The sequence below is a fragment of the Lolium rigidum genome, chromosome 1, assembly GCF_022539505.1.
Source record: "Lolium rigidum isolate FL_2022 chromosome 1, APGP_CSIRO_Lrig_0.1, whole genome shotgun sequence".
Lineage (NCBI taxonomy): Eukaryota > Viridiplantae > Streptophyta > Magnoliopsida > Poales > Poaceae > Lolium > Lolium rigidum.
Window position 1 is genome coordinate 64,013,492 of NC_061508.1, and position 22,164 is coordinate 64,035,655.

The following is a 22,164-nucleotide window of genomic DNA, read 5'->3' on the forward strand; positions in this document are numbered from 1 at the left end:
GGGTAAGCCTCGTGTCTTTGCCATTTTCCGGCTTGCGGCCGCGAGGCCGACTTCCTTTTTCTTCCGCCGACTTCCGCTTGTCATATGTTCATGTTTTTTCTCGTCTTTCTAGCTTTTGAGCGCCGGAACGCCGAGGACGGCGACCCGGCGACGAAGAGGTGGACGCCGGATCACGTCGATCCGGCTGACCAAGCCGGCGAACATGCCGGCGACGACGACTCTGCCGCAGCGCCCGATCTAGGCGGCCGGGGGAGCACAATCCGCCCCTTCACTCGTAGCAAGCAAGAGGAGGAGGAGCCGGCGACGTCCGGCACGGGGCCCATCCCCGCCGTGCCTCCGCGTACGAGGCCGCCAAGCACCACGGCGACTTCGGCGCCCAAGGGCACGAAGCGAGCCGGCTCCACCGCCGCCTTGGAGGCGAAGGCGAGCAGCCGCGCCGGCAGCAGCCGAAGATGGTCCCGGAGCAGGCCGGGTGAGCTTTTTTCCTCCTTTTCTTGTTTGATTCCTTTTCTTTCCTTACTTTTATGCTTATTATCTTTCTGTTTATCCGGCTAGGGTCCCTATCAGGTTTGCCCAGGGCGGCGGCTCCCGGCAAGCTCCGCGCGTTGTGTCGCCGCTTCCCCGCCAGAGGAGGGAGCAGACGCCGCAGCCTTCCTCGCGCGCACCTACACCGCCGCCGCCTGCCACAGGGGCGCCTTCCTTCGCCGTGCCGCTGGCCTCAGCGCCTGATCGCGGCACGCGTGTTGAGCCGACTCGCCAGGCGACGCTGGACGACATGTTCCCGGGCCGGACTCGTCCTCTGGGCCCAGCTGCTGGGGCTGGTCTGGGAATGCCGCCTTCAGCCGCAGCCGGAGCCGGCAGGGCTGCTCCTGGAACCGGCGCCGGGCAGGCTGTGCCGCTCGCGGCCGGAGCCGGCACCGGGCCCACCGTGGTGGAGCCGGACGGGAGTCCGGAGGGGCGCCCTGTGCGCCGGAGACGACCGGGCCGGCTGGGCCATCTGCTGCGCTCGGAGCGACGCCGCCGCCGCAGCTCGACGACGGAGGAGCCGGCCCTGCAGAGCCGGCGAGAGACGAGCCGGCGCGCACGGAGGGCGCCGACTCGCGCGCGCTGGTGAGGACGGGAACCTCATCGGCATCACCGCAAGGCCTCGCACGTGGCCAAGGGCGCACTTCTTCTTCAGTGTGCCGTCCGCCTCCGACTCCGCCCTCGGCTCGGCCGCCACCATGGAGCAGTGCGTGGCTCCGTGCCGACTCCTACGAGGTGACCAGCCGGGAGGGGAACCCCGGCCAAGCATCGGTGGAGATGTTCTTCTCCAGCCTGCAGCCAATCTCAAGGCCAGTGGCAGCCGAGGCCGCGGCTAACGTCGCCAAGGTGGAGGAAGCCAGAAGGTAAGCTTCGACCGTTTTTGATCTCGATTATTATCCTGGTAGCCCTCCGAGGCATGGGCCGGCTGCTTGGAGCCGGCACGGGTTTCGCCTGATCGACTAACTTTTTCTTTTCCTCAGGCTGTGATGGACCGGCGCACCACTTTGTATAATCGCGCCGTCACCCATTACCACAAGGCCAAGCTGGACCGGGCCGACTTGGCCCGCGAGCTGGAAGCCGTCAAGGGTAAGCTCTATGCTTCTTTCGACTTGATGTCTTATTTTCTTTCTAATCTTGGTTGGCTGACATTTCTTTCTCGGCCGCCTGCAGCTTGAAGCCGCCAAGGTCCCGCAGCCGGAGTCGGATCTCCGAGCCGCTCGCGCCCGGCGCGCCGAGAGCGAGGAGGCGGGCCGATCCGCCGCCCGCAAGCTCAAGCCGGCTGAGCAGAGCCGACGCGGCCGCGCCTCGCCGGAGCAGCAACCACCTCACCGAGCTCAACTCCTCGTGACGGCGGAGAAGGAGAAGGTGGATGATCCGAGCCGGCGGCCGACGGAGGTGGAGAAGCGCGGCTTGCGCCGCAGAGGAGGTCACCGCCAAGTCCACAGAGCCGACGGCTACCGCCAAACGCCGGACCGACGATTTTGGCGCGCTTGATCGCGGCTTGTCGGGTGAGTGCATCTTTATGTTCCTTTCCTTTGCCGGCTTTCGGCCGTCGGCTGCCGGCTTAGGTCATAGCCGGCGGCGTAAACTTGATTTTTTCGATATCTCCATCTTCGGGCCGGGGCGTCGGTCTTGCCGGCTGCCGCCGGTGCTTACTTTAGGACTTCGAAATCTCCATCTTCAGGCTGGGGGCAGTTGGTTTTTGCCGGCTGCCGCCAGGCTTACTTTTTTAGAGCTTCGGAATCTCCCATCTTCAGGCTGGGGCAGTCGGTTCTTGCCGGCTGCCGCCAGGCTTACTTTAGGACTTCGAAAATTTGCATTTTTCAGCTTATTTCGGCTTTGACAGCTCCTGACATGTTTCTTCTTCTTGCATCGGCCTTCCCGGAGACGCAGGAGGCGGCTTTGACAGCCGTTGGCGCCGCGCGCGACTCCGGGAGGCGGGAGACCGGCGAGGGCAGCTCGGAGTATTTCTCCATGGAGGACCACCCGGCGTCCATGGCTGCCCGCATCGAGCCCATCACCAAGCTCGGCTGGGAGCTTCGGAAGGCGGCCGAAGAGCCGGTGCCCATGCCGTGGCCTCGAAGAGGCGGCGCCGCAAGATATCTCCGGCCTCATCTCTCGCGATGGAGCGGGCGCCGGACCGTTTCCTCGACCGGAAGGAGTCGGCCACGCGCGCCGGTGCCGACACGGCGCTGTCCTTCGTCCTCTCCTGGTACAACGAGGTGGACCTGGGGCAGCTTGAGTTCCGGCGAGCCGGCGTGGAGGACAAGCTCCTAGCCGATCTCAAGGCCGCCCGCCTTGCTCGAGCCAGTACCATCGCCGAGTTCGTCGACAAGACCCTCTTCGTCGCGGACCCGAACCCTCCTCCGTCCGATGGAGATTACATGGACGATGAGGAGGCGGAGGACGTGCCTGAGGACGACCCGGCAGCCGGCTCCACTGATGCCCCTCTGGCTTAGATTTCCTGCTTTCCAGCTTGTTCTTTTGCCAAGACAATTTATTAAATCCCCGGATGCCGGGTGCGTATGTATGAATATTATCGCCCTTTAATTATGTCGCACTTTTAATGTGTTTGTTAATCATTTGTGTGCCGAGTTGCTTTCTTTCGACTCGTTCGCTTTTTCCCATCCGCCCCACTCTTTGGCTGTGCCCTTGCCGGTCGTACGTCCGACTTGCGATCCGTCGCCGGATCAAGAGCGGGCCGCCGGGTGAGGCCGACGATATTTCAGCCGAACGAGCTGAATTCGGCAATCCGGCACTTTTATGAAAAGTTGCAAGTCAACTCGCTTTTACTCTTTCCCTTAGTCGCTTTTCGCGTGCCGGCTCCCTAGGCCTTACTCCCGCCAACCGGACAGCCGGGTTGCGGTCTCGTAGCTGGATCGGAAGCCGGCCGTCGGAAACCGGATCACGCTATCGAGCCGACCGCGTGAGAGGGTTCAAGCCAATTGGCGAAACAAGGTAAAGTACGCGAAAAACTTGTCGGAAACGGCGCTCTTGGCGCAAGCTTTTTCATAACTTACAAAAGGGATACAAGGGATACATACATTCCTCGTTCTCATGTGTAAAATGGGCGGAGTAACCCGACATTCCAGGGACGTTTAGTCTCCTCGTCGCCCTTGTCCGGCTTGTTTTTCTTAGCCTCTTGGGCATCTATGAGATAGTAGGAATCATTGCCTACTGCCTTGCTCACGATGAAGGGACCCTCCCATGGGGATGACAGTTTATGCTGTCCGGCTGTCCGTTGGATCAGCCGGAGCACTAGGTCTCCTTCTCGGAATGCCAAGGGCTGGACCTTCCGGCTGTGATAGCGTCGGAGGCTTTGCTGGTAGATGGTAGATCTAGACTCAGCCAGCAGCCGGGCCTCTTCGACCAGTGTCAACTCCATCTTCGCGAGCTTCTTTGGCTTCGGCTTCGTGTAGAGCTTGATCCTTGGCGCGTCGTGCTCGATATCGGTCGGCAGGACGGCTTCGGCCCCATATACGAGGAAAAATGGTGTGAAGCCGACTGAGCGGTTTGTCGTTGTGCGCAGGCTCCACAAAGACATTGGGCAGTTCTTCAATCCAAGCAGCTCGGCTGCTCGCTCGAGCGGCTCCACCAGCCGGGGCCGGATGCCGGCTAGGACTAAGCCGTTAGCCTTTTCCACTTGTCCGTTGGACTCTGGGTGTGCCACGGAAGACAAGGCCATTCGGATCCCCATTTCCCCGCAATAGCGAGAGAAGATGCCTTGGGAGAAGTTGGTGCCGTTGTCGGTGATTATGGTGTGGGGGTAGCCGAATCTCACAATGATTTCCTTGAGGAATGTGACGGCTGTGGACCCGTCCAGTTTCTTGATCGGCTTGGCTTCGATCCACTTGGTGAATTTGTCAATCATCACCAAGAGGTGCGTCATGCCGCCTCGTGCTGTTTTGAACGGGCCCACCATATCCAAGCCCCATACGGCAAATGGCCATGTGATGGGGATGGTTTTCAAGGCGGAAGCCGGCTGGTGTTTCTGCTTTGCGAAGCGCTGACAGCCGTTGCACTTCTTTACCAAATCTTCTGCGTCTCTGAGCGCAGTCGGCCAGTAAAAACCGTGCCGGAAGGCTTTGGCCACTATGGCTCTGGATGAGGCGTGATGTCCGCACTCTCCCTGATGGATTTCCCGTAGGAGTTCAATCCCTTCAGCCGGCTCGACGCACCGCTGGAACACCCCACTTACGCTGCGTTTGTACAGCTGGTGGTTGATGATGGTATAGGCCTTGGCCCTTCTCTCAATCTGCCTGGCCTGAACTCTATCATCGAGCAAGACACCGTCGGTGAGGTAGGAGAGGAATTCTTGTGCCCATGAAGGTACGCATCTTATCTCGAATACGCTGACCAACAGGGTCTCCCGCGTGGGAGCTTCCGGCTTCGACTGCATGGTCGCCGGGTTCGGCTTGCTAGCCGGCGGGTTCGGCTTGCTAGCCCCGAGTGTGGCGATGAAGCCCCGGGTTGGACTGAGAAGTCCCCGGGTTCGGCATGGTAGCCGGCGGGTTCGGCTTGCTAGCCCCCGACTTGGGCGATGAAGCCCCCGGGTTCGGCTGAGCAGCCCCCGGGTCAGCCGACACGAATATTGAATCCGAATCCGGTGACGGTATGATGGACGGCTTCTTGATAACCGCCAAGGCGGCGCCCGGCGGAATGGCTTGCCGGGTTGAGCCAATCTTGGACAAGGCGTCAGCCGCCTCGTTGTTTGCTCGTGGCACATGGTGGAACTCGCAGCCGTCGAAGAAGCCGGATAGCTGCTGGACATGGAAGCGGTATGAGGCCATGTTGGCGTCCTTCGCGTCCCGGCCGCCGGATGCTTGTCAGTATGACCAGGTCGGAGTCGCCGAAGCATAGTATGCGACGCACGCCGATCTCCTTGGCCAGCTTCAGCCCATGTATGAGCTGCTCATACTCCGCCACATTGTTGGATGCGGCGAAGTGGATCTCGCAGGACGTAGTCCAGCCGGTCTCCCTTGGGAGAGGTGATGACGATGCCGGCTCCCAAGCCGTTGCGCATCTTCGAGCCGTCGAAGTGCATCTTCCAATGTGTGGAATCCGGCACAGAGCGGCAGGTACCGCATCTCAGCCCGGTCGACGAAGAAGTCCGCGAGGATCCGCGACTTGATGGCTGTGCGTGACTCGTAGAGGATGGTGTGGGCGGCTAGCTCCAGGGCCCACTTGGCAACCCGGCCGTTGGCATCCTTGCCGCCGATGATTTCCGCCAAAGGCGCTGTGGCAACCACCCTGATGGGATGTTCTTGGAAGTAGTGCTTGAGCTTCTTGGCTGCCATGTAGACGCCGTAGGTGACCTTCTGGTAGTGGGGGTAGTTTTGCTTCGACTGGGAGAGCACTTCGCTGAGGTAGTATACTGGGCGCTGGACCAGCTGCTCTCTGTTTTCGGCTTCTTTGCGCTCCACCACCAGGACAACGCTAACCACTCGGTTGGTGGCTGCGATGTACAAAAGCATCGGCTCCATTGAACCCGGCGTTGCAAGGATTGGCGCGGTTGAGAGCACGCGCTTTAAGTCACGGAAGGCTTCATCCGCCTGCGGTGACCAGACGAACTTGTCCGCCTTCCTCATCAACTGATATAGGGGCAGTGCCTTCTCCCCCAGCCGGCTGACGAAGTGGCTCAAGGAAGCCAGACAGCCAGCGAACTTCACGGACGTCCTTGAGGGCACCGCGGCAGCTCCATCTTCTCAATGGCACTGATCTTCTCTCGGGTTGGCTTCGATTCCTCGCCGAGAGACGAGGTAGCCCAGAGTTGGCCGGCCGGCACGCCGAAAGTGCACTTGGCCGGGTTGAGCTTCATCCGGAATCTTCGCAGATTGGTGAAGGTTTCTCTCGGGTCATCAAGGAGGGTAGGCATCTCCTTGGTTTTTACAACGACATCATCCACATATGCGTGAACATTTCTGCCGATTTGATCCCGCAAACACTTTTGCATGCACCTTTGGTAGGTGGCGCCGCATTTTTCAAGCCGAACGGCATAGTCGTATAGCGTAAGCCCCGTACGGGGTAATGAACGAAGTCTTTATTTGATCATCCGGATTCAAAGGAATCTGGTGGTAGCCTCGAATAGGCATCTAGAAAAGACAACAATTCACAGCCGGCAGTCGAGTCTATGACTTGATCTATGCGCGGCAGGGGAAGGGGTCCTTCGGGCACGCCTTGTTCAGGCTGGTGTAGTCGATACACATGCGCCAGGAGCCGTTCTTCTTCAAGACCAGGACCGGGTTCGCCAACCAGTCCGGGTGCAGCGACTTCCATGATGAAGCCGGCAGCTAGGAGCCGGGCGATTTCTTCACCGATGGCCTTCCTTCGTTCTTCGGCGAAGCGCCTGAGAGGCTGCTTCACCGGCTTGGCGTCAGGCCGGACGTGGAGGTGGTGCTCAGCCAACTCCCTCGGCACACCCGGCATGTCTCTTGGAGTCCATGCGAAGATGTCCCGATTCTCACGGAGGAAGCTGGTGAGCTCGCTTTCCTATTTCTTGCTCAAGCCGGCACCGATGGTGACGTACTTGTCCGGCTGCGCCGGGTCCAGCAGGATCTTCTTGGTGTTGTCGGCCGGCTGGAAGTGAGTCGTCCCAGCCGGGTTGCCGCAGCCGGCATGTCCGTCTGCGCGGCCTTGGCGAGGGCAACGGCGTCGTGGATGAGCTGCTTCTCGGTGGCGATGACCGGCGTCCGGGCCATCTTGGAGCTCTGCGTGGCGCAGTCCATGGAGCGGCGATAGTCGCCGGCTATGGTGATGACCCCCTTTGGGCCGGGCAGCTTCATCTTCGGGTACCCATAGTGGGGCACCGCCATGAACTTGGTCAGTGCCGGCCTGCCCAGGAGCGCGTGGTAGGGACTCACGAGGTCCACCACCTCGAACTCGATTCTCTCGGTGCGGAAGTGGTCCGGCTTCCCGAACATCACCTCCAGCGTGATCCGGCCGATCGGCTGGCAGCAGTGGCCCGGCACGATGCCAGGGAAGACGGTGGGGGTGGGGCGCAACTCGGCCTCCTGGATGCCCCGCTTGCGGGCGGTGTCGCGGTAGAGGATGTTGATGCTGCCGCCGCCGTCGATGAGGACGCGCGAAAATCGCACGCTGCGCCGAGTCGTGCCGATGGTGGGGTCGAGGACCATGGCGTAGCTGCCCGGCTTCGGCAGGACAGCCGGTGTGTCGCGGCGATCGAATGTGATGGCCCGCTCGACCGGCTTAGGTGCGGGGGACCGGCGGTATGACCGCGTTGACCTCGAGGGAACGGCTCGTCGGCTCGTCTTGTCCTCGGGCTCGGAGGTGAAGATGATGTAGGTAGCATCTTCGGCCAGATATCGGCCATGGTGCACTTGGTTAGCCTCGTGGTGCTCGAGGTTGGCGTTCTCTGCGCCGCCTTGACCACCCGGCCCGCCGGCTGGAGGGGGCGGGGGTGGAGGGGGGAGGGGTTCGCCGCTTGTCAGCCGCTTCATGAAGTGGCAGTCGCGGGTGGTGTGGTTGGAGGGGTTCTTGCCGCCGTGGTACTTGCACGGCGAGTCGAGCATCTGCTCGAAGGTGTACTTCGGCTTCCATTGCCGGTCTGTTTGCTTCTGGCGGCGGCTGCCGCCTGCCGCGTTGTCCGACACGGCTGCCACATGGGCGGAACCGTACCGGCGGTCCGGCTGGTCGCTGTGACGCTTGCCGCGGTAGTTGTCCCGCCGGCTGCCATGCGAGCCGCCTTCGGCCGGCTTGTGCTCAGCCGGCTTGTTGTTGTCTCGTCTTGCTGGGGCCGGTGAAATATCAGCCGGCGCCTTGCCGGCTTCCTCCGCCAGCGCATACTTGTCTGCGATGACCATTAAGGCGGCCATCGTCTTGGGCTCGCTGCGGCGCAGCTTGTGCCACAGCATGGTGTTGGGCCGGCAGCCTTTCATGAAGAAGCTAATGGCTTGCATCTCGTGCACGCCCTCACAGGAGTTGCGCATCTCGCACCAGCGCATTAGGTACGCGCGATCCGTCTCGTCCGGGCCCTGCTTGCACATCTCGAGCTGTTGAGGGCGACCCGGCCGGCGATAGGTGCCGGTGAAGTTGCTGATGAAGGCGGCCTCGAAGTCCAGCCAGCCGTTTATGCTGCCGGCTGGCAGGTTGTTGAGCCACGTGCGGGCGGAGCCGAGCAGCATGAGGGGGGAGTAGCGCACAGCCCAGCGCTTGTTGCCCCGAGAGATGCCGACTGCGGTGGAGTAGTCCAGCAGCCAGTCCTCCGGCTTGGCGGTGCCGTCGTACTTGGGCGTGTCGCGCGGGAGCTGAAAGCCGTCGAGCACGGGCTCGTTGGCGATGCGGGGCCCGAAGCACTTGGGGCAAGCCGGCGCCTCCTCTTCCGCGATGCGGGATTCGATCAGCCGGTCGAGGCGGTCTCTGGCGTCGGCGGGCTCGATGCGCGGGCCCAGCCGGGAGTGGGCCGGCTGCCGAGCGCCGCTGGTTTCTGGAGCCGGCCGGTGAGGGCGTCGAGGCTCGGAGTCTTGCTCCTGGTTCCGGCTTGGCGGAGCCCGGCTGCGGCAGCTGCCGCCGCCTCGTTGGTGGCTCGGCCGGCTCGAGGTGGCGCGCGTGGCGCGGGAGTCACTGCGCCGGCTTGGTGCTGGGGAGGTGGACTCGGCCGTATCCCTGGCGTTGCCTGCGGCACCACGAGCATGAGAAGCTCTAGGGTCTCGGGCGTACCTGGGGTCTTTCGACTGCCTGTTGGCAGCCTTCACCAAATCAGCCACCCGCGCAGTCTGGCGGCGTAGCTCTTCGCCCTCGAGGCGGTGCAGCTCTTCTGCGGCGGCTTCGGCCGCGAGCATGTTCTTGTCGGGGGTGTTGTAGATGGGCAGCTCCATGGATGGAGCCGGCTCGTCCGCGCCGTCGCGGTCGATCTCGGCGCCTAGGTCGCGGCCTCTGCGGCGGATCCGGCCGGCTCGGCCGGGGTTGTCGCCGCCCGGGGTGAGGCCGTGGGCGCGGTTGTACTCGCGCCGGGTGATGTCCCACCGGCGCTTAGCAGCAGCCAGCTCCTCGGTTCTGCTTGAGGAGGAGCACGCGGTGCGCCTCCGGGTCTGCCTCGACGGCGGCGGCGTCGGTGCCGGCGCCGGTGGTGAGCGGGGTGCTCAGCTTTGCCCGGACTTGTTCCAGCCGGGACGGTGGTGGTGGCGCCTTTGGGCCCGAGCCGGAGGCGTTGGGGTCGACGTTGCGCTCCAGGTTGGGGCCGCGGGTGCGCGGGTTCTTGGAGGGGAGCTCCTCGCCAGCCATCATGACTTGCACGACGGCGGGGCTGACGGGAGCGCTGCTGCCGGCTCGCGGAGGAGGGCTGGCGCAGCGCAGCACCTGCCGCGGGTAGCGCGGTGGTGCGACGGTGGCGACGTAGACGTCGTGGCCGCCGAAGGAGATGACGCTGCCGCCGGCTGGGAAGGGCCGGTCGGCGAAGCAGCCAGCGTTGTCGCTGACGCAGTCGAGGGAGCCGAATCTCCAAATCAAGCCTGAAGCGACTCGCTCGCCGGTGGTGATGGTGAGGCCCGTCCGGATGAAGACACCGGCCGAGGATGCTGAAGGCCCCACGGTGGGCGCCAAATGTCGTGGTATCGTCACGGCATATGCCATAGGGTGGCTAATCGAAGGGGCTCCCGAGAGATCTCACGGCGGTATCCGGAAGCGGGTATGGGCACGAGCGACACGGCGACGTACCCAGGTTCGAGGCCCTCCGATGGAGGTAAAACCTCTACTCCTGCTAGAGTGTATAAGATGTCACACAGTACAATGGTGCTCCTAGAGCTGTGTCCGGCTGGCCCTGAGAGGTTAAGGGAGACGATGGTCTCTCTCACAGGGCAGCTCTGTAGGTAGGTGAAAGCAGTAAATGATCGATCCTCCCCGCACGAGAGGGGGTAGTGCGGTTTATATAGGCACCGGCACTTTACATATAAGACCCTATAGTCTACTAGCCGGCTTGGCCGGCTTCGGCTTCCGCTCCTTCCCGAGGCGGTGACGTCAGGAGCCGTTGAGGCGTCATGGCCTGTCCCATCCGGCTGCCACGGTCAGCGGTATGGAGAGGAAGCGTCCCTGTCGCCGTCAGCCACTGTAGCCTGTACGGCGCGTCGTAAGCCATGATGGCCTGTCCGGCGCGTGGCACTATTGCTCCACAGTGCCCCGCGCTTTACGGAAGATGAAGTCAGCGTGGACTTTGGGAACCCGGATCACCAACCCGGTTCCTTCCAAGTGCAAGACTCGCCAGCCTCGAGTCGGTCCGAGGTACGGACCCCCGGTCGGATATGGCTTGTAGAAGCCGGCCCAGCCTACAGCATTGGCGGCCGTAGCCAGGCCGACTAGGACCTAGAGCCAGCCGGCTTCCGGACCAGCCGGCCACGGCGCCAGCCGGCTGCTCCTCAGCCGGCCTTTGCCGCGAGCCGGCCAGTGGCCAGCCGGCTGCTCTGCGTCCATTGCCCTACCCGGGGTCTTCCCCCCGACAGATGTGGATGTGGGAAGTGGTAGTTCATTGATGTGCTAGTGTTTGTCATGTAGGCGATCATACCATTGAGCTCCCCTAATCTTTCTGCTCCTACTGTCAATGCTTACCAATATCTGATTTCAAGCAAACCTGCCATGCTCAACCGGTTGGTTCAGCTCATCCGTAGCTGTCTTTTTTAACATGGGATTCAAAGATGGGCATATGAAGAAGGTAGCTGCTGATGTTCTTGCATTCGTTGGCATACATGTGACCACTCTTCAGCTCTACAACCATATCAGAAACTGGAGGACCAAGTGGAGTGTCATACTAAAGATGAAATACGATCACATTCTGGACTGGAGCGAACATAGTTGCTGCTTCTATGCTGCTGATGAAGAGACATGGGATGAGTATATTCAGGTAGTAAGCATCATTGAGTTCCTTCATAGATCTGAAAGTATGTGATTGTCGTCCGCACTAACATTTGTTACTTGTGGATTGCAGCGCTACCCGAGGCATCGTCAGTACGTCGGGACCCCGATCACGAACTATGCTCAGATGAAGATGATCTTCACGCCTCGGTTTATCTGCAGACCGCAGCTGTACCAACCTAACTTGCTGGCCAGGGCAATCGACTTCATTGTAGACAATGAAGAAGAGTATGCCGAGTACCGTAAGCTGCAGCCAGCGGAGAGGAGAAGTTGGCTTAGGACCTAGCTTCGCAAGCAGTTTCCTGCCTAGTGTTTCCACTTCCTTCTTCATGATATTGATTTTGGGAAGTGCTCTTGTATCCCTCAATTAGCTAGGACTAACCTCACCACTCCAAGGGAAGGGGTTATCACAACACGCTCATATATGTAACTAAACAGGGTGTGGGCTACACAAGCATAGCAGAAAGTAGTCGGCACCTAAATAATGGGGGTTTGCTTCCCTCTCATGTGCAGAATAGTCTGTCCAAGCTACCAAACGACACGTGTTTCATGGCCCATGACCCGTCCCAAGGCGAGCCCATCTCGCCCAGTGGTGCACTATTTAAGCCCATGCAACCAAACTCGCGTTCACACTCAAAACCCTCGCCTCTGTGGCACCGCCGGTTCCGATCATGGCCGGCGACGGCGACCTCGCCGCCTTCCGCAGGCAAGTCGCCCTCCCCTCCGACCTGGACTTCGCGTTCCAACTCCAGCCCTCAGAGGCCATCGAAGCCTCCCTCCGCGTCCGTACTACTCCCAATCGACCCTCTCCCAGCGCCGCCGCCGCCACTGCCTGCTGCTCATATCAACCCGCCCCCGCGCACTGGTCCTCCGAAGCCGCATTCGCCGCACTCGCGCGCCAGGAGAAGAACCGCCGCGAGGCCCAGGCCTTCCGCGCCGCCCACGCCCAGGCAAACACCTCCGCTCGCGTGGCCTCCCGTGGCGCCCTCTTGGCGCGCGAGCTCGCCGACACCACTCCAGACGGCCGATGGGCCCACGGCGGGGACCTCTTTGAGCGACCACATGACCTAAATCGCCCCCCTCTCTTCCGCGTCTTCTACAAGGGTTTGTTGAGCAACGAGGGCATGGAGTCGTGGTCCTCGGTGCTCGCTGTGGCCGTGTACGATCCCCGGGGGAAGGTGGTGGGCACCATACAGAAGCCCGTCGAAGGGTTTGCTGGCGGACGCATGGAGCTCGAGGTGTTAGCGCTCAAGGAAGGCATCATCGCTGCGCTCAAGCTGGGGATCAGAAGCATCAACATTGTCTCCGACTTCAAGCCGCTCCACAACTATGTATGCCACACTAAACCCCCTAAATATGTGCATCTGTTCTCTATCTTAGTATCTTACTACCGTACTTCTTACTAAATAAGTAGATATATATTTGAAGGGCTCTCGCGGTATATATTTTCGGTGTTGTTGTTTACTCGCGTTTAGAAAACATGAGAAATAAGGGCTTGACAGTTTCTGCGTGGTTTCAATTGCAATGTCTCATTACAAGTGTCATCTAAGAGGAAATGGGGAATATAATTGATGATCTGTCGATATGGAGATTTGGGAGTATATACACAATGTTCAAGAAGTACTAGACTGCTAGAGTTATCATAATGAGATGATTAAATCATGAGATAGTCCCATTCCTATCTAAATGTAAGTGGAGCATAAATTTTTATTTTGTAGTACTATTTCAATGCTCATTACAATTTGTTGTACATGCATTCAGTTTCCCTGTCTGCTATTCTTACTTATCGAATTGCAAGAAAAGGAGAAGTTTAACCCACCATTTTTTGTTATATATTTTTTTAGTTTGGGAGCTTCATGTTTAATTCTGAGTCCATGTTCCGTGTTTACTTGTTTAGTATGTTGTTATGTATGTAATGCCCAATTTTACTATTTCGGTAAGATGTTATCGGTGTTCAATTCTGTACTCACAAACATTGTAGGACAAGATTAACATGGGACATCTGGAAATCTGTAGGAAGGAAATTTTGGTTTTGAGTACGGTTTACAAATACTTGCTCACTAACATTCAATTTGGGTACATGTGGAGATACTTGCTGTCTACGAAGCACCGATATGGCGAGACAGATACAGATACGGGGATACGGGATACGGCAATTTTTAGAACAACAATACAGCAATACGGAAAATATACATATAAAATTAATGAAATGCTATGCAATGACTTGTGAAGTCAAAGAATAATTGAGGCGGCGGAGGAGAGAATGATTCCATGTTGCGGGGAGGTGATTCTAGACAGCGGCGAGCGACTCCAGACGGCGACGGTGGCGGTGCGCTCACTCCTGATGCCTCAATCCAAACCACTTCCATGGTTAATCAAGAAAATACATAGATAGCACACTGGCTATTAGGGTCACTAGTGTGCTTTGATTGGTGTCGACGACGTCCCTGGCAGTGTATCGGTTTCTTTTTCTTTCTTTTTAAAATCGGAAAAGCCGATACTCCTAGGATACATGTATCGCCCGTGTATCAGAGTATCAGCGGAATATTATACACGGGCATGGCAGACTTTGAAGTATCAGTGCTTCGGAGCTTGCTGTACATGTAAACTACCACCCTCAAATTAAAGCAGTTAGAATCACTGTCCATTACCATATATAGTGCTTCCTTTTCTTCAAGTCTGTTGGCTTCCTTAGTTTTCTATAATTCTTAGTTGAAATTACTTATTATTATATTTTTTTTATATGTTTATGTGTCTTTGCGTAGACTTTGCAAATTGCTGAAAGATTTTAGATTTGAGAAAACATCATTTTAATTTGGGTATGAAATGATCATTTCGTCTAATATGCCGATCTTCCATTAGTTTACGGTATTAAGAACTCTCCTAAAAGCAAGTCTCATGCCGTTAAATATATCTCTGCTTTACTTGTGCTATTCGGGAATTGTTCTTTGTTGATTGTCAGTTAAGCACAAGGCCAAGATCAGCGCTATTCAGGACTGATGGCATGCAAATAGGCGTCATCCAGCATGCAAGACCATATGATGTCTTCTCTTTTGTAGTTTCGACTTATCCACCTTTCCATGAATGCCAATTTTCCGCCAGTAATTGAAGAAAAAAAAGAATATGGTTATCTATCCATCCGCCTTATCAATGATGGACTGAACAGAACTTTGAGGAAACTATATAAGAAAATGAAAAAACAAAAGCAAATCAAAAACTTTACGCTGTTGTTTCGAAGACTGAAGGAGTCGTCTATGGTAAAAGAAGCGAATTTGCATCAGAATGCTTGAGTCTGAGCCAGACTGAAGGAAGGGTCTTGGGACCTATCTAATGGTGAAGTTATGGCGTCGAGTGAGGATTGGCTGAGCTTGCTTTCGCTTCCCATGGTGGATTACTCTATGAATTATTCATAAGTCTGATGCAGCTTCATAATTTGAGTAGCATGCTGTTATGCCCTCAGAACCGTTTCACCATACCTTGACGTCGTTGGTTCCAAAGTAAACACTCTCTGTATCCTCAAGTCCTCTCTTGAATACTCTGATCACATCCAGTGTCAGACCTGACACCTCTCCCTTGTCAGGATAGGTCACTCCGTTGACAGGGAAGCCTACCTTATAGACTCACAAAACAGGAAAGTTGATGTAGAATGTACATCTCTTTGCTTATCGTTGCATCAACCGCTCTGCATGCATGTTATTTCATTTGTGTTGTTTTTGTAGAAATTGCTTTTGTTTTTATATCATCATCGAAGATATTTTTAATTGAAATGCACATTGTGTCAACTAATAAATATGTGCCGTCATAATATAAACTCACTGAAAATTGAGCATAGCTTAGTTGATGAGGATGCGTCTTGGTGTCATACTGTCATAGTTGGTTCAAGTCCTAGGATCGGTTCGTATGCATATATTTATACTCCTATGTAAATTTTCTTCAAAATAAAGAAAATGAGATCACCATAACTTGTGGCTTATATGTTTGTCCTATTACTGTGTTGCAAATTTAGCTGATAGGACTTTTTTTTAAATACCTATCGTATTTTTGATAGTACATGGGAGTTTTTAAGGAATTCTAAAATCATTTTAGGCATGTTGAGAAAATAAGCAAATTTCCTTGCATTCTCTTTCTAATTCATGCAAAATTACTATGGTGCATCCATATATCTTTAGAACAGTTTCTCTTGTTTGCGATCATTTCGGATTGCACTGTCACCCATATCCTATTCATGTACATTCTCTGTTTCTATCCAAAGAGACCCCAAATCGCACCTATGTTTAGAAATTTCGTACCAGACTGCAAGCAAGTGATGCTACAGAGCGAAATTGGTGTGCACTATCCAGGTGTAAGCTTGATTAAAGTGCTAGGATAAAGAGATTTGGTTAACGATTGATACCCTGATTACAAATCATATTAATGCGAGAGTTTTATTTTTGGAACATTTATGATTTTGAGATCCAACCTTTGACTAGATTGTGGATCGCAGCCACGAAGGTTCCTCTGCCATATCCCCTAGACAATTTAAGTGTCTTTCTTTAGCTTGAATATTAAGAATTAAAATATAACCTGGATCGATTTCTTGAATGCTGCCATACATCTTTATAAATTATGTCTAATTCAGCAGCATTAGCTTGAATCTTGAATCTTGAACCTTAAACACTAATTCTCTTTGTTTTTCTTTTGAAAACCCACCTTCAGTATTAATTCAGATTCATCTCTTGTTTCTGTAATACATGCTTTTAAAGAAAAATACTCCTAGATGTTATCACTTTAAGGACAGAAGTGCGCTAAGCATGTTAGCCAGCAGATATTGTGTTGTTTGAGTTCATAATCCATCTCAAAATAATAATTTCACCAAGAACAATCAGAATTTAGATAGAATCCTTGCACAGATCACATAGCGCTAGGGGCTTTTATGATAGCTTCATCTTACTCCAAACTAAGTATACCAGGCATAGCAATTACGGACTCCCTTTGCATGTATAATATAAGAGTTTTTTCCAGGATATGTAATGTTTTAAAATGTCAAACAAAATTATATTCGATTTAATATCCTTAACATAGTCTAGTCAATCTCAATTGTTATAATCTTGACCTACCTGTAGTCTTTTCTCAACCAGGAAACTTTAGGACCATATCACACACTTGTTTTCTCCCAGCTTTGATTATTTTGCTTCTTGTTTTCTCCTTTTGAGTATTCTTTTTTTTTTCCTTTGTACATGCATCCTCTAGGTGTAGATGTCATCTAGCAATTCCCCAAGAAATTACGGGAATTAAGCTTGGTATCTACTCCCTCCGTTCCAATTTAATTGACTCAGATTTAGCTTGGTATCTAGCTAAATTTGAGTCAATTAATTTGGAACGTAGGTAGTACTAAACAAGAGGAGCAGCCTTAATACAATATATCACCTATGTAAAGACTTGTGCTGATTTGCACAGACCGTTTTGTCCATCTTTTCATCTCGGCGCGTCGTGTGTTTTTAACTTTTTATAGGACACTACATCGCTATTTGTATTTCCTGTTGTCAGATTTACTCATCACTAACTCCAACAGGACATCTTCACGTCAGTTCATACAAGGTGTCTCATTCCGTTGCTGTATAACATTAGTTTGAGCTGTTCCATTTCTATTGCTTGTCTCCAATTAATCTGAAAAAAAATTCTATTGTGTTAATAATGCAATAGATAGATTTAGTGGTTAAGTGATCAAATTCCTTAGAACTACGTGTCTTATTACGATTTCATATACGTGCAGATGCTCGGAACTTGGCGTCCCACAAAGAACAAGAGTGAAGATATGGTAAATGAGGCTCTGTCACTAATGAGGAAATTCGAGCAATGTGAATTCTCACTTGTCCCACGAGGCCAAGTTGGTTATGCAACAAAATTAGCAACAGATTTGATAACCAACAAGAGCGAGAGCTGCACCATCTGCTTGGGAAACACTGATATCTCTAAGATTCACGCAGTTGAAGGTTGTGGGCATCGGTTTTGCGTCTCCTGCATGAAAGAGCATGTGAAAGTTAAGCTCCGTAATGGAATGCTCCCTGCTTGTCCACAGGATGGCTGCACTACCAAGTTAACTGTGAAGGGTTCAAAGATATTTCTGTCGCCCCAACTGTTGGAGATCATGGTGCAACGTATCAGGGAAGGACAAATCCCTGCTGCTCAGAAGATTTATTGCCCATATTCCAGGTGCTCAGCCTTAATGTCCTTGAGCGAAGTGATACACCCATTGCAAGAATCTTCCTCAATGTACACTGTCGTTGGAGCTGCCACATTGAGAAAGTGTGTCAAATGCAGAGGCTCGTTCTGCATCAGCTGCAAGGTTCCATGGCATGATAGGATAAGTTGCTACGACTACAAGAGAAGGTACCCTCATGCTCATCCAGAAGACACTAAGCTACAGAAGCTTGCACGAAAGCGGTTGTGGCGCCAGTGTGTCCAATGCAACCACATGATTGAACTTGCAGAGGGTTGCTACCATATGACTTGTGTGTACGTATTTACTTCTGGCTGTGCCATTCTCATAACTATCTTTACTATGTTCATTGGTTTTTCATGTCAGATTGTTCCTTAGTCTTTGGAATGTCTTTTTTTTGTGCTTACTTTCAGAGCCTACTTGTTTCCTGACAGCCTTTGTTGCATCATATTCTTGCTTTCTGCAGGTGCAGCTGCCAGTTTTGCTACACCTGTGGGAAAGAATGGAAGAACAATAAGGCGAGTTGCTTCTGCCGGTTGGTTGAACACAATAGATTTCACTACCGAGGAATAAGACGATTATTCTGTTGCTGATGATCATAAGGATGACAATCTTAACTATGTCGGCGGAGGCCTTGTGACTACAACCTGAATTATGGTCGGTGTGATGACTACTATAATTCATGACCAAGGAAGAAAAAGATTATTATGTTCCTTGACTACTTCTGTCTGTGGAATCAATAGTCTATTGTCCAGTATTTTGTCTATTTCTATCATTAGATCAGAAATTCAATTTGGCTCCCGGATGCGTATGCCCCCTTTACGAAAAAACATATTTCAAAGTGTCGAAATTTTTTGACAAAAAATTCTACAGGTACATCTCCATAATATATGTGCATTCGTGAAGTTTTGCGAAAAAACCGATAGTTTTTGTAGTCTATGTAAAAAGGAGAAAATTTATCTTGCGAAAAGACTTACTTTTAGCATCGAATTTTATCTTTTTTACACACGCCACATGACAAATCGAATTTTCATGAAACAACTTTGTAAGCGTGTAGCACGTGAAGTTGTACTTGCAAATTTTTTATTTAAATTATTTTAACATTTCAAAATATGTCTAAGCTGCAATTTAAAATATAGGGAGCATATGCTCCCATGTGCCAAAACATCACTCACTAGTCTATAGTCAAGAATTTCAGAACCAACTTGGTTTGCTGCAATATGTAAGTAGTCAGCCTCATGAGATAGACATGATGATGTACCATACTGTTTTCACATCTGACCGACTGATGTTACTATTCCATCGGTGTTCTTCATGCCCGGCATGCACGAACATTATTTCTGCATAAGTACTAAATTCTTGCGAGATTCTGTTATTTCCTGTTTAGCTTAGTGAATATTTCCTTATGTAACTTGTGCTTGCTTCTTATAACAGAGTCGGCTCTGATTTGAAAAACAGAACAACTAAGAATTTTTTTTTCCAAAAATATTTTAAAAATAAATTCATCCGTACTTTGTGCCCCTACTTTTCATGGGAATGTTTTGCAGGAATGTGGTGTTAAAAAATGGTTTAAATATTTGTTATTTTGCTAAGATATTTTCCTTTTCAGATACAAAAATAGTGTAAAGGCTTAAAATACTCAAATATTTACCGGAAATTCAATTTGGCTCCCGGGTGCGTATGCTCCCTCTACCAAGAAATATATTTTGAAGTGTCGAAAAATTTTGATAAAAAATTCTACCTCTAGATCTCCACAATATATGTTCGTACGCCAAGTTTCGAGAAAAACCGATATTTTTTGTGGTCTATATAAAAAAAGAGAAAATTTATGTTGTGACAAGCTTTATTTTAAGCACTGAATTTTGTCTTTTTTACACACGCCACAAGACAAGTCGAATTTTGACGAAACAAATTTGTGGACGTGTAGCATGTGAAGATGTTCGTGCGAATTTTTTGTTTCAAATTTTTTGATGTTTTAAAATGTATCTAAGATGCATTTTAAAATAAAGAGATCATATGATCTCATGTGCCAAAACACTGTTCTTATGTTCCCTCTTTCGTTTCCAATCAGCACCAACGAGGATTGATGAGACATCCTATTGCCGAAAGTGCTTTTGGCACATGAGCACCAGTGCTCTCGATTTTATAAAAAAAATTGTGAGACTTCAAAAAATCTGAAATTAAATATGTGCTTAAATATACACATTTGTGCTATAAAAAATAAATTTCTGACAAAAAAACTAAGATTTTATTCCCTATATACATCCACTAATTTGTCTTTTCAGCTCAAAATACAGAGGAATCTCTATGAAACTTTTGCACCAGTATTCATGACATGTATTTTTGACATGTGCAAGTATTCATGGAATAAAGTTTACAAATTTTTTAAACATAAAATATATAAGTTTTAAAATCCAGGTGCACTGGTGCTCACAGGTACACCAAACCTCCTCTGCATCCTATTATGCTAACTTTGTGCGGCCGGTGGTCGCCGCCGAGGCGGTTGCGCGCCTGCTCTGCGACACGTTCGAGCTACAAGCCAACGACTTCTCCGTCCACCTCCACCAACCCGAAGACTTCCTCATCATCTTTGGCTCGCAGCACAACTGCAACAGGATCTCCGGCGACCACTTCCTCAGCTGCACTGACTTATCGCTCAACCTACGCCCATAGTGCAAGCTCGCCCACGCCGGCTGTGACAGGCTTGATCAACGCGTCGAGCGAGAACTCCGCGGTATCCCTGCACATGCATGGAACTTGTCCACGGCAGAGTCCTTGCTGCGCGGCAGCTGTTGGGTGGAAAGCCTGCATGTCGTGACTCGCACCCGCACCAACATGGCCACCTTCCGGCTCACCGCAAGCTCGAGACCCTACCGCCATCAGTAGCTAGGCCATCCTTGAGATCGTGGAGATCATCCCTATGTGCTCCATGTCCCAGGCGCACACGGCCATGATGCTAACCTACCCCATTTCCATCCGTGTGAGTCATGTCGTGCTTGTCATGTTGGCCACGCTTCCCACGGCTCCTGCTAGTGAGGGCGGCAGGGCTGACGATGGGCACGGACGCCACGACAATGGATGTGTCCCTGCTTAGCGTTGGGGTCGTGGACGCAAGCGCCGGCGCCCAAACAATGACACGACGCCACCTCTAGGCCGATCCGACGGCATGGCAATGGATTCCATGCCTTGGGAAGTCCAGCGACGACCGCGTGCACCGCCGCGCCTACTTCCGGTGTACGGAACATGGATCCTTGGCCAGGCCAAGGTGGGCCACACCGTGCTGCTGACCAGCGCAGCGGTGGCAGCCGCTTTTGGCGTACCCGCCTCCACCACAACGGCTGGCCCACCATTTGGCGCTGACGACGTTGAGACCGGGTCATCTAGAGGGACAGATGGCTCCATTACTATGGCCGCACCCCTGACCACGCCTGCGTCAGATCCAACCAAGGCCTCCACTCCGTTGTTGCCTGCTGCACAAAGCGCTAATCCCGTTGCACCATCACCTGACGTGACGGACCACTTGGTTTGTCGGGGATAGGATGCGACGCCGACCGCACCTTCTTTCGAGGGGAGCAAGGTTCCCGCCTCCCATTCTCGTGCTACGCCAACGATCGATGCAGATGTGATGTCGGGCAACTCAGTTGCCTCGCCTGCGTCATCCCTGCCGCCGGCATGGACGGTAGTGTGGACCGGTCGAAGGAGGGAGCGCGGGAAGAAACTTCCATGCAGCCAAGGTTTGAGCCAGTCTCGCCTTCCACCATGCTGCACGTCACCTACTCCCAAGCCGAGCTAATTTCGAAGGTGGAGGAGGAGACACAGGCCCATGTCCCGCTGGCCCAAGATGTTGCTGGGCCTCAGGCGACCACTGATACGTCTCCAACGTATCCATAATTTCTGATGTTCCATGCTTGTTTTATGACAATACTTACATGTTTTGCTCGCACTTTATAATGTTTTTATGCATTTTCCGGAACTAACCTATTAACAAGATGCCACGATGCCGGTTCTCGTTTTCTGCTGTTTTTGGTTCCAGAAAGGCTGTTCGGGCAATATTCTCAAAATTGGACGAAATCAACGCCAAAGATCTTATTTTTCCCAGGAGGCTCCAGAACACCGAAGGGGAGTCGGAGGAGAGCCAGGGGGCCACCACACATGTGGGCCGCGCGGCCTACACCCTGGCCGCGCCGGCCTGTTGTGGGGCCACCCTGTCGCCCCTCCTGCGCCGCCTCTTCGCCTATTTAAGCCCTTTCGACCTAAAAATGCAACACCAATTGACGAAACTCCAGAAAGACTCCAGGGGCGCCGCCGCCATCGCGAAACTCCAATTCGGGGGACGAAGTCTCGTTCCGGCACCCTGCCGGGACGGGGAAGTGCCCCCGGAAGCCATCTCCATCAACGCCATCGCCTCCATCATGCTCCGTGAGTAGTTCCCCCATGGACTACGGGTTCTAGAAGTAGCTAGTTGGTACTCTCTATCCCATGTACTTTGATGGCGTGTATTTCACACGTTCGTTGGGCAACCCCAAGAGGAAGGTATGATGCGCACAGCAGCAAGTTTTCCCTCAGAAAGAAACCAAGGT

General features: G+C 53.1%; 1 protein-coding gene across 1 annotated transcript; it reads left to right on the plus strand.

The window, feature by feature from the left end:
* The first annotated feature begins 12,056 nt into the window (after window positions 1-12,056).
* Window positions 12,057-20,257, plus strand: LOC124708958 (E3 ubiquitin-protein ligase RSL1-like). Its single transcript, XM_047240599.1, has 4 exons — window positions 12,057-12,716; window positions 17,138-17,880; window positions 18,051-18,123; window positions 20,021-20,257. Exons 1-4 carry the CDS (start codon window positions 12,057-12,059, stop codon window positions 20,255-20,257), a joined length of 1,713 nt encoding a protein of 570 aa, XP_047096555.1.
* The last annotated feature ends 1,907 nt before the right edge of the window (window positions 20,258-22,164 follow it).